Source organism: Copadichromis virginalis, linkage group LG5, assembly GCF_057382275.1.
Source record: "Copadichromis virginalis isolate Kocher_CV1m ecotype Utaka linkage group LG5, C_Virginalis_male_GT1.1, whole genome shotgun sequence".
Classification (NCBI taxonomy): Eukaryota; Metazoa; Chordata; class Actinopteri; order Cichliformes; family Cichlidae; genus Copadichromis; species Copadichromis virginalis.
In genome coordinates, this window is record NC_140622.1 from 35,709,978 (window position 1) to 35,723,041 (window position 13,064).

General features: G+C 40.8%; 1 protein-coding gene across 3 annotated transcripts in view; it reads right to left on the reverse strand.

The window, feature by feature from the left end:
• Positions 1–13,064, reverse strand: part of asic1b (acid-sensing (proton-gated) ion channel 1b) — a 184,381-nt gene that overhangs the window by 34,984 nt on the left and 136,333 nt on the right. The window contains exon 1 of one of the 3 annotated variants that reach the window (XM_085457585.1): positions 7,084–7,963. The exons of the other annotated variants lie outside the window; for them this stretch is intronic. Within the exon in view, the coding sequence (XP_085313711.1) occupies positions 7,084–7,689 (606 nt within the window). The 5' untranslated portion in view covers positions 7,690–7,963. Of the gene's footprint in view, positions 1–7,083; positions 7,964–13,064 lie in introns of those variants that run through there. 3 annotated transcript variants of the gene reach the window in all.

Sequence of the window (13,064 nt, forward strand, 5' to 3'; positions counted from 1 at the left end):
ATTCACCCTAAATTACTAAAATATCGATATTTTAATGTGAGAATCGATTCTAGAGCATAAATGACTGGTATCGGAGGAATCGATATTTCAGTATCGATCCGCACATCACTACAATTTCTGTTATTTTAAAATTTAGAACAGTTTTATTATTCTGTTGGTTTTAACGAATTGAAAAGGTTAGTTGACTCAAATTTTCTGGTTAATGGAAAATTAAACATTTACAGCCAGCCAGTCAAAAAAGATGGATATAATAAATGGTAAATGGTAAATGGCCTGTATTTATATAGCGCTTTACTAGTCCCCATGGACCCCAAAGCGCTTTACACAACCAGTCATCCACCCATTCACACACACATTCACACACTGGTGACGGCAAGCTACATTGTAGCCACAGCCACCCTGGGGCGCACTGACAGAGGCGAGGCTGCCGGACACTGGCGCCACCGGGCCCTCTGACCACCACCAGTAGGCAACGGGTGAAGTGTCTCGCCCAAGGACACAACGACCGAGACTGTCCGAGCTGGGGCTCGAACCAGCAACCAGCAACCTTCCGATTACAAGGCGACCTCCCAACTCTTGAGCCACGATCACCCCACGATCATAGTCTCTAAGTGTGTGCTTTAAACTTTTTTTTACTAATAGGCAGCAAGAGGTTTGCCAAAAAGTCCCATAAGGACGGTTAGGAAGGTAGACTTTATGTTGTGTTTCACCTGAAGCAAGTTGGAGTTTTCAATTGGAATGCCCCTTCAAGATGGATTTCCTACTAGGAAAGTCAGAGAAGCCCCACCAACTACAACTTTTCTATCCAAGATGGCAGCAGTGAATGTAAACAGTAGCAAAACTGTAACACTTTTCTTCTGTACTGCCAGTGTTCTGTATTTGTGACTGAAATAAGCCATACACAGAGCACTGACTGCACTCTATCTGTTGTGGCCATTTTTGTTGAATGTTTATAAAATGCAATTTGTATTCATTTTTGTTTTTTCTTTAAAGGTGTAAGAATATACTGACCTAGTTTTGTTATGTAAATTTGTAATTAATTTTATTGGAGAAGCTTTTGGAAAGTGATTGGTTTATTAGCTTATGGACCCTCCCATTAATCAAGAGATTAAGAGCACCCTGGATGGGTGTGGTAGAGAGGTTTTTGTTTTTTGTTTGCCAAATGTCAGATGGGAAGACAGGAGGGTTAGAAAATGATTTTTTGACCACTTCTGAAGTTGTTAAAGCAAATTAAGTTAACTTTCGTTTAATTTTAAGTTTTAAGAAGTTAGTTGGCTGATTTCTGTTTATAATTTTCCACGAAATAAATGGCATATGATTTTTAAACAATGGAGTCAGAAGTGCGTTCTAAAACAAACCTCCCGTTGCCACCCACGGCCTTTTCTTGGACTTTTTTGGTGTTTGGAACGTAAAAGGCCGCGACACTATCAGTGAATGTGCTGCAGCAGTGTTTTTGACTGCAAGCAAAACAAAAAAACAGGCGATCTGCTGCATTGCTAGGAATAGATGAATAGATCTACTATCTTAGGGAGCAAAGCAATTTTTTTCCCTTGCTTTTCTGACCACTTTGACTGGAATGCATTCAACCTGGGAGTCGTGCCACCCTCCAAATCACAGATCCCTTGGTTAAAGGAACACTGGGTTAGGATCATTGTGACTGACAAGTCTTTAACATTGTTCCTCAGATTCTCAGTCAAGACCACCACTCACTTGTCACCTGAAGATGGTGATGGCTGACGTGCTCAGCACAAGGCTTGAAGTAATATGTATAAAATATATACATATAGCAGAGTTATTTGTCATAGTCCAAAATGTAAATATATTCATTTGACAAAGAGTTTTTGAAAAGCTAGATTCAGAATATATATGTTTTTGTTTGCAATTGAATGAAAAATACAGTCTTTTTCCCCCTGAATGGATTAAAAGCATCTAAAAAAAAAAAGACATCTAGCAAACTCTTCTCTGCCACACAAAGAGATACAACACAGAGTTCAATGAACATGATGCAGTCAAAACAAACTACTTGCCCTCAAACTACATGCGAAGAGTTGATCCATGCAGTCGCATCTATTTAAAGAGGCACTATTGCGTGCAGCAATGAACTGCGACCTACTGGCAAAGACAAGACGGCTAGTGAACTAATGGATGTGTAATCCAATCATAAACATTAGGAAATGGAAAGCCATGGCTAGGATCCAAAATACAATCATCCCTTACTTTGTTGTCAAGCAACATGATTTTGAGCCTTGTATCAAAGCATGCTAGCTCTCAATTAAGTTCCTGTTAACCTTCAACATTTTGACATTCAAATGAGGAAGCAGTAGCAGCAAGGAAGGGAGGAGGTTTGGAGTCAAGTAATAAGAAGTGCGGAGAAATAATGAATGAAATAAATCTCTTTCCTTTGTCCTCGACTCTGGGCCCAAACACAGTTCTCACGGAAAACAGTCGAGATAAGAATTCAGTGTCAGGAAAAAGAGAATTTGCACATTTTTTCATACTGAGGCTGCTTAAAAGTGTTGCTGCTTCCTTTCTTCTGAATGTATTGCATGGATCTTGGGAACAAATAAGAAAGCGTTCATTATATGGTGACGTGTGACTCAGACATTAGTGCTTCATGACAGATTATTCATATGTCACAAACACCAGATGCAGAGAGCTGAAAAGATTGGCGCCATGTCTCAAAGAGGAAAAGTTAGTGTAATGTAAATCCTGTTCACTGAAGTGTGTGGAATAAATGGAGCACAATCCACAATGGATTACCCCCTATGGGGTGGTTATATAGGCGCTTTTAAAACACAAAGTGATGAAATGTAATAAAAGGCCTTCTGATGGTCGGACACAATATGAGATGTGACCTTTCAAGTGCATAAGTGGAAAAAAAACTTAGTGAAAAGCAGAGCTCCTCCTTTCTATGTGCTGAGACTCAGAAGCAGGATATCAATAAAATGCCCTAGAAATCCATCTTAGTCCTGGAGATGCCGCTGACCAAAATCTGATTACTATTTATCTTTTGACATGGAAAAGGCAGAAAACGCCTACTGAAAATATCTGAGTAAAACAATAGGTAAAAGGAAAAAAGCAGAAAAAAAAGAAATGCTTGCTTTATTATTGATAGAATTTAACTAACAGACCTGTCTACATCTAAACAAGCTACTGATTTGTTAGCACAATTTCTAAGTTTTCCCATTAAATCTCAATATGACTTTTTCTACTCTCTTCAGGAGACAAGTTTGAACAAAAGACGAGGCACTGCTGCTCCCCCTGAACAGAGAAAAGCATTTGGCAGATAGACATCAACAAAACAGCGATAAGATTGTTCCAATTGCAAGCACATTTACTTGTCATTGTGCATGTGCCCAAGCGTGCACACATATCTGCACGAGAATATGAATGACTACGCTCAAATTAGTGTGTACAGTATTTTCGTGCGTGTGTACTGTGCAGCCACCCCTTCTCACCATCTGTGTGTATGTGTTGGTAATGTGGTGACAGAGTTGCTGTGGTAACCAGGAGATTGTGCTCGCTGCTTTGAGTGAAGAGCAGCAGAAGTGGGTGCCAGTGATGACCTTGGGGAGTCAGGATCTTCATTGTGTTTCGTTTGAGCTGATGTTTGAGCTTAGTCAGAACATGCTTCTTCATGTCTGTCTCTCGCGCCTTGGTTTTTGCGTTAAGATTTCTCAAATGCGTCCTTACCGTTTAGCACGAGCTTCTTAATATTCTGGAAAAGTGCAACCTTTATACCTGAGGCAGAAACAAAATCCTGTTAATAATATTTAAAGATAAGCTTTAAATGAATTAATTCTAGATGTAGCGCAGGGATAAAGCTGGTAATTAATGACCCTGCACAGTGATCGTGAATGTTTGAAACTTGTTGCCGTTAACCTTTATTTGCTCCAATACATTTAGCATTAAGGAAGGTGAAACATTTGGATTGCCTAAGCAGCTTTTCCCTTGAAGGTAAATCCTGCGCCGCTTTTGGTTTTTGCTCCATTGAGCACTGTGCCCCATACATTGCATTTAAAGTGAGAACTGCCAGATCTTGTTAACTTGTAAACACAGAATACAAATATTTAAATAGATCCCACCTATGGGAGAAAACACTGAGAGAGACATCACTCTGTCTCGTTCACACATGGTGTTGAAATGTCACCGTCTTTCTCTTCGATAAATAATTCACAGAGAGACAGCCTGAGACTGTTGAGATGGCCCTCGGCTATCCTTCACATGACAATGTGAAAAGGATGCACAAGCTGTTCCCTAAAGTTGCCAGGGAACCACTTTCCTCCTCCTCCATTCATATCAAAATCAGAGCTGAGTACAACAAGTGTGTTATTTTATGACAGTTAGAAAAACACACACACCTAGGAACGATTATCTATGCTGAGCTTCACTCTGTGCAACGAACACAAGAATTAGCAAGTTTATAATGACGCATGGCAGTTTACTTTGCTTTATATGCTTTATATAATACAATTTAACACGACAGACAAAATGCACCACGCGTATAAATGAAGACTTCAAAATGAGCCCCAACAAAGACGGAATGTTTCACTTCTAAAATCTCTTAAAAACAACCTCCATATCGAGTTCTGCACAGCAGCAGATGAGAACCCACAGAATCTATTTATCGGACTTTGAAAAACAAGACAACTGTTTCCAAGGTCAAGAATGAGCTCAGCTTTTATTCAAGTCAGCCTAGAAGGGGAGCCTTAGAGGTGCTTAGGATCTAAATGGATCTTGCCAGGTTTTTGTTCTGTCACCTTTACAAATGGCAACTTTGCTCATTGCTCCCAATTTGTCTCTGACTAGTTAGAAGAAAACAGGTGTGGGTTAAAGTGGAACAACACAGAAAGTTTTCCAATTAGGAAGCATCAAAGTAACTCATTTTAAATAAAAAAAAGCCCATTTGCATGCCTTTTAGAATAATGATGCTATTGCTGGTGATGTTGTAGAAGGTGCAGGAATGAATATAAAAGCTGTTTTGGTCTAAGATCTTTTGGTTTATTGTCACTGCTTCCACTAGCATTCTCTCCAGACACAGCAGGGGTCTGTTATCAGAAAAAAAAAGATTGCTTTGTTTGATGCTGGGCAGGTACTGCACAAACACAAAAGAAACAACTAACTGGTAAACACAGTTGACCAAAGAAGAAAGTGGACGGAAACATGTCTCAGAATGAATCCCAATGTTACGCGATGTTGGCTGGAGATATAAAAAGGCCGCTGTTTGCTAATAACTAACAGCTTGCTTACAAATTCATAAGGTGATAATGTGTAAATATTTTGTTTACTGCTTATATTGCTGCTCGCAAGTCATTAATTCATCGGTTAATGTTGACTTAACGTTTCACTGATGATCGGCAAACCAAATACACCTTTAAATACACAGACTTCCCAGTAAGATTTAAGAAAAACTGGGCAGGGAGTCATCAGTCAGTGGAGCGCGCAGGAGGTGCCCAGGCTGCCAGCTCGTTCTTAGGTCAACTTCTTAAATAGAAATCAATGTCTGTGACCCACAAGTGAAGAGAGACAGGCCTGAGAATTAAGCATGTGTGTTGGTGAAGCACGGATAAAGACGAACGGAGGGAAGGATAGATTGCTGAGGCCAGTGGACCATATTTATAGAGCTTCAAGAGAGACCCAACATCACAGGGGGTTCTTGCACAAAAGTCAATACATCCTCAAAGTCTATGTAGACAGACTCGCCTTCGTCCTCCACACCTCGCTTCTCAAGTGTGACTGACTCTATTGGTCTGACTCACGCTGACAGCTTGTCTTGCCTGCCCAGAAGCCAAGGAGATCATCATTGATTATCAGTGGAGTAGCACTTGCCCCCAAAACACAGACTTTGATATTATGCATATCTGTAAATTAAGTTGTTTTCGGTTAGACCCTACCCCACTTAATACAACATTAGAGATGATGTTATGAAGAAATGTGTTTGACTGTGATAACGTTTTTGTTTTTCTGGCTCTGTTGCTTTGTAAATTGGAGATGAAAAAAGCAGTTTTTGATGCATTATTTGTGGATATGGTTTGATGACACAGACTGAGGGCTGCCATCAAGGCAAGGAGTTTCAAATTATACATTTTCCTAAAAGATAAAATAATCCTTAGTCATCATGCCTGCTGCAAATAGCAGAGGAGCCTTCTTGACATCAAACTGTGTTTCTAACACCATAACAAAATCTATTTAACTGAAAACAAATTTGGGTAATGAGGTGGGAGAGAGAGCAGCACTTGGCTTTTACATTGTTCTCCACATGATGATGGAATGCAATCAATGGGGCTGCAGATTACCATTGAGGCCAACGTTAACTGCACTCTAACACTTTGTCAGTGAGTGTTGTAAAATGTTCCTAAATGAATCAAAAGTCTTCATTAGGGGCAGATTGGTCTAGAAGTGTATACACATTGATCCAGAAGTAATGGACGACAAAGAAGGGATCAATCCAGACCACGTGGCCAACACTGAAGGTTACTGGATTTTGCAAACATCTCCACTGAATTATTTTTTAAATCTTTTGCTATTGTTCCTGTGGAATTTACAAGAGAAATTCAGTAATTTATGAAAGTGACAGAAATATAAGTTTGTTTAAACAAGGGAGGCAGAAATGCAAATATAAAACCATCACTTCAAATCTTGTCAAGCCTGTTTAGGGGCATTAATGCAGAACTATTACAGAAATATATTTATGAATTCAGATACAGTCAGAATAATTACTGACCAGAAAAAGAGTGGGATGCTGCGTAAGTCCATATAAATATAACAGTGGCGTAGATGGATAGAGCTTAAGACGTGGAGAGAGGGAGAGTTAATTGAACTACTGGGGCACATCACCAAGCAACAGTGCGGAGGAATGCGTGTTGTGCATTCTTGTAATTGCGTGACTTCAAAGTGAATTAATTTCGTAGAGTGATACCTATTCTTGTGCCACATGTAAGATTCGATCAGACAATAAACATTTCACTCAGCCTAATAATCCCCAAACCTGCATCCATCTCTAAAAACGGCATCAACCTGTTGGGGAGGAGTGCGGTTCACTTATAAAAAAATAAAATAAAATAACTTTGGCAAAACACTCACAGTGCTAAAATTGCGAGGCCCGCAGAGCTCTCCCTGGTACCGACAATACAACAACATCTCCTCCAGTTGGTGTCCCAGCCGGTCCAGCAGCTGTCTCATGGACGGCTCGGACTCCCGGGGAGGAGGAAGGAAGTGGTTGAAGTCCAAAATCCGAGACAGCGGGGACCAGGGCGGCTCGCCCTCTGCGCTGTCGCCCCGCAAAGGGGTAAGCGCCTCTCTCGCAGCGGGGGAGACCTGCCCGTTCATCCCCAGAAGTCCCAGCCACTTCCCCGCGCTGAATATGTCAGTCTTCTTCATGCGCCGCGGCAGAAGGAGGTTCTGGTTACAAATGGTGACAGCGGGGAAAACGAGTCGCTTGGCGTACACCATGTGCGCCTTGGTGTACACGGGTGACGAGAGGAGGTACCGCACTCTGTTTGAGGACCAGGTGAAGAGCAGACCCAAGGCAGCCAGGAACGCCAGCAACCACGCGACTCTTCGGGGGTAGGAGCCGCTGAGGAAGATGTGTCTTAAGCCGTGCAAAGTGGTGTGTTTCAAGAAGAGCTTCCCGGCTTCGGCAAGAGAGCCCGGTCTGGGTTTCGATCCAGATGAGCCGCACTGGCACATTTTGGAGGAAGGCTGGTGCGCGCTTTCAACATCGGTCCCGCTGTGGTCACAGAGAATGCGCCTAAAATCGCCTCTGCGCTCTCCGATGGCTGCTGTTTGTCAGAGACTTTGAAGAGAGAGAGAGTGAAACGCACGCAGCTCCACTCAGTCTTTTCTGGCACTGAACAGCAGCTTGTGGCGGTGATGGGGGAGTATTTTGTCAGCCTCACAGCGCTCCCAGAGCTTGTCCGGGGGGGAGCGAAGTTATTCCGAATGATTTAGTGCGCTACTGTGCAGCAACAGGAGTCTAGGGGATTATTTCATCTAAATTACAAGCAGTTAGTCTCTGAGAAAAATCTGTAGAATTTCCCTCGAGACAATGGATTTAGTTAAAATCGCACTTACATGGTAAAACACATTCTTTCTGTCCGCCTCCCTATTTTAATTCTCACTTTTCCATCCTCTAACCTCACTTGTAACGCACACGGTTTGGAATATGCGCTGTTTGATGAATAAAATCACTGGCCTCGGTAGCTACAGACCATTTGTCTTCCTTTTCAAGCCCGTCATGCACACACAGAAGCACGCACACTCCTATAGGCGCGCACACACGCACCTTAATCCTACTGCCTTACAATATGTGTTCTACCTCAAAACTGAGCAGAGTACAGAGAGTAAGGCTCCAGAGACTGTATTCTCTTTCATTATTGTCCCACCAGTTGAATTTTAAACAAGGCAGATTCATAGTAAACGGAGACTTCTGTAACTTTTTTGTCTCTCACTCAGCTGTAAGTAAACAGGTTGACATTCTTGAATGTCATTTCTCTGAAGTGATTCGGTCAAAGATGAGAAGACAAAAAAAGGTCAAGGTGCTGCTGGTAAATGAATGGAAATCATGTTGCAAGTCTTCAAAGCATCTCCCGAAGTCCCAACAAGCCAAAGCAGCATTTAATGTTTTTTCTGACCCTGCGGTGCCCCAGTTTGACTGTGATGAGGGGAACCTGTTTCAAGCTAGAGCATGATGCTTGAATGCACCATTGACAAAGTGTTTTGCGAAAACAATCTCCCTCTCGGGGGTGCTGGTTAAGTGGTGGTTTATGCTTGGTTGATCACCATCACAGAGTGTTCCAACCCCAAGTAAAAGCTGGACACTGCAGGTCTGATTCAATCTGCGTGCTTCTTGTTGTAGACAGTGTGCATGTGTGTATTGCTCAGGCTACTGCGTGACTGCAAAGGAAACGGAGCTGAGAAGGAGACGGTGTGAATGACAGGAGAGAGAAAGCTTGAATGTGGAGTACTTGCCTTGTCACTCTATATGATCTAAGGAATAAATCAAGGTTTCTTGAAACTTTGGTAATTGCTGTGATCCGGGAACACAATGACCGGAAAGTCAGGGAATAACACGAGGCAAGACAATGAGATTGGAAAAGAGCCAACAGTTAAGGGCTATCTATCTATCTATCTCTCTCACTTTTTTTGAAGAAGTAGAACGTTGTTGGTAATAATTCATCACTGCATGCTCAGAGTAGTGCAGACACAACAGTGGAAATGCTGTGTAGTGCGATATCTAAAAGACGGCTGCGTTTGAACTAGAGATGGCACGATACCACTTTTTTATGTCCGATACCGATACCGATATCATAAATTTGGATATCTGCCGATACCGATATGAATCCGATATAGTGTTTTTTAATCAACAAAACTGTTTTTTAAAATATCCTGCTGCATTTTGCAAGTCTGCAAGTTCATACTCAAGTTTAAAACAACAACTACACTAAAGCTATTCTGTTATACCTGTATACAAAAAAAATATTTCATAGTTCAGCAATACTGATCAATCTAATAAACTTAGACCTACACCATCCTCCCTATTCTGGTATTTTAAAGAGTACTTAGCGTAAATATTAAGCAACCTAACTAATAGGGTTCCAACTCCCAGCAACAACAAAAAGAAATAAATAAAAAATAAGGAACCACCCCTCACGCGCCACCTCATGATGCTTAATCGACGTAATCAACCTTAATTTGATGCAGTGTGAAAAAAAATGCACAGAAATCAATTATTTTTCAAGAAATATTAAATAGATTCAACATCTTTCTTCAACAAAATTGCAGACTGCACAGATGGTACCTTCCCAAAGGAAAAAGTACTATAGCTTACTAGGGTATATATTAGACTTAATAGTCACTATATACAGTAATTGACTTCTATTCATTTTACATCAAATTAAAACTTTGGGTGTCAGATAATTATTTATTAAAAGCTAGACATTTTAAATGAGAGTAAGAAAGAAAAGTATGTCTTTGTGCCCCCTTTTCCCTGTTAATGCCCTATCGGCCCCCCTGGCTAAACTTTGCTAGATCCGCCCCTGCACAGTTACCAGCGTCAGCTACATAAAAAAAGATCCTGGTGTAGAAATTAATATTAAATAAATTCTAACAACAGCTTATCAAGCTTAAACGTTCTGCTGTTGTTCAGCCGCTGGTTTCCTCTTTCTGGTGCAAAGTGGGCCAAAAACAAACAAGAGACACGGACTCGAGACAGAAAAGCCGATCAGCTGATCATTAAGCAGTTTCATGATTGAAGTAGCAACAAGAAGAGGCAGTCGCTTGTTAAGCTTAACGCAGGAATGCTTTACAAACATTCAGAGATGGACTTACACACTTGCTTTACTTCTCTCGGGGATAACTTTGTCGGAGATGAAATGCCAGGTTGCTAGCGAAGCTCTGCATGCTATCCAGACCACCGACAGGTCCCGCATGCCACAGCTGCTCTATCACGTGATGCATACGTTCTGAGGTGAGTTACGGCGTGTTGCAAGTTTTGTGAGGTGCTTTCGTGATATTTAATGGATCGGATTACATTTTTTATTTTTCTCCGATATCCGATCCAGTAATTTAGGTCAGTATCGGACCGATACCGATACATAATATCGGATCGGTCCATCTCTAGTTTGAACCATGTAGAACCGATATTCTTAGACTGACTTTAGTTTTTGGTTTGGTTAAAACACACTCCTTTACAAACTCCTTAAGGCAAACATTCATTGGTTGATCGATATGCCAGGTTATGGCTATGGTTGTAATTTGTGTTGTAAGCTATAAATCATTAAACATTTGCTTGACTGTCTCCGGGAGATATAGGGAAACTAAGCAAGAGCTTCAAAAACTCTGTTTTCAGTACCTGAAAAGTACAAGAGATTCTGAAAGTCATTTACTCTGAGTAATGTTATACTTTGAAATATATACTCCCAACCAGTTGTGGCAGATGTATTATTGTTTACCTTTACCTTACAATGAAAAGTGCCTTGAGGCAACTGTTCCTGTGATTTGTTGGTATTTAAATAAAACTGTATTAAATTGAATTGAAAATGTAAACGATTTGTCCCGACTCTCACTCTGGTATCACATACACAGTGCTTTGACCAAACGTCCTGTGCGTTATGTAAATGTATAAAGAGCCTGTGAAATAAAGTGTAATAGTAGATTAAATTGTACAAAGTACATCTTAAATGTTAGTAAAAATACCAAAATGTCATGGTTAAGGAGTTTGTAAATGTACACATTTGCAACTTTTTCTTTAATATTATGACAATAAAGAGTCTGAGGCTACTGGTTTTGGGGAGAAAAGCCTCATATTAATAGTTTGTATTGTTTCTTCTCCCATGCACAACAAACTTTATCTCCATGCTACAGGGAAACAGGGCGAATGAGCAGCACAGTGGAGAAGAGACAGAGAGTTGCTCTGAGAGTTGAATCACTCTGTCTCTAAGCACAGATTAATTTCACTGTGTTATTGTCTGACGATTAATTTTATGTTTGTGTTTTCTGTTGCATATTGCTAAGGTAATTTTAATTAAATTACCACACAATATACCAGGCAGTATTCTGGCTTTGAAAAGCTACGTGCAGCATACAGAGTGGGATAAACAGGGAAGTTAAAGGGGCTCATAAGCTCATTTTGGCCCATTTCTGCCTCGCCACATGGGCACATTACTTCTTTCATAGGTGTACTTGATAGGGCTACAAAGCTTCCTTTATGTCTTTGTGACTGTGTTGAATGTCTGTCTACATTAGGGCATACTTTAGTGTACATGACAGAAAATTCACAAATGGCAAGGAAGAAAGGATGAAATCAGGCAACCACCAACCCTCACTCTATGTTTCCTGGATTCATTCAGGATCCCACCTGCTTACTCATAGTTTTTACTGTCATTCTCTCTTGTCGTTAATGCAGCACACGTGACTTCTAATGTCCCCTCAGAGGATAATCAGGCCTTCTACCGAGGAGATTACTTATGTTTTAACGAGTGAGGGTATCGCAGGGAATGGCTGCTCAAGTACGGGTACGTGGTGCCTTCTCAGTGAGATTCCACCACCACACGCAGTAGTCAGGAGTTACACTGAAGTGATCAAGATGTGCCTGAGTGAATGCAGTTGGCATGGCTGTAAAAGGAAATAAAGGACATAAAATCATTTTTTTCTGGTCCAGTCATGAACAGAAACATATTCAGGTTGAGCTTAAAAAATAGAGGATGACTACAGATTATCTGTTACTTATATTAATAACATGGTGGGCGGCGCATCAGAACTCTCAGGAGAGGGATCCTGACACTTGTGGCATTTAACAGCATTTGTTCAACCCTGTTTCCCCAGTCAGCTCATCAAGAGAGACATATCGGAGGAGAGGCTCTGAGCAACAAACTAATCCGTCTGGGTGAAGGGATAATGATGTACTTGCTTGGCACAGAAACACAATCCCAAAGCAAGTGTAACAACAACAACAACAGAATAACAAATGCATGCTGCTCTGAAGACGCTGTTAGACTTTCACTAATGAACCCATTATGAAACCAAACAGGGATATTTATCAGGAAACTCTGGCCACATATTATTGCTATTCATACTAAAGCATCTGTGACATGAACAAATATCCTAATGGACTGTTTGGTGTAAAACAAAAGAGAATATAAATTTATCACTGGACAAAAAGGGAGATACTGTCAAGACTGAATAAGAAGAAATCCCATAAAGAGCAGTTTCTTTGATTAGTATTGGCAAGAAAAATGCAGACTTTGCTGAAAGAATATCGATTTTATAGTTGTGAATACCCACACGGCAGAAGTTTAACTATAAAAATGCTGCTTTTTTATTGCTTCAAAAAAGAAAGAGTTCAGACACTTCAATACTCTTTTTAAAAGAAACACATGCACAACGTTACTCAGACAGCTCAACCACTTTTGTGATTGCGTATCTTTCTTCTTGTGAAGTCACAGGTCTGATAAACATAAATCTGATGCGGACCATTCTTAGCCAGTCGTGTACATTAATGGATGCTCTCTCGAGTTCAGACCTGTCAGCACCATTACACAGAAACAAAAAGGGGTGTAATTACA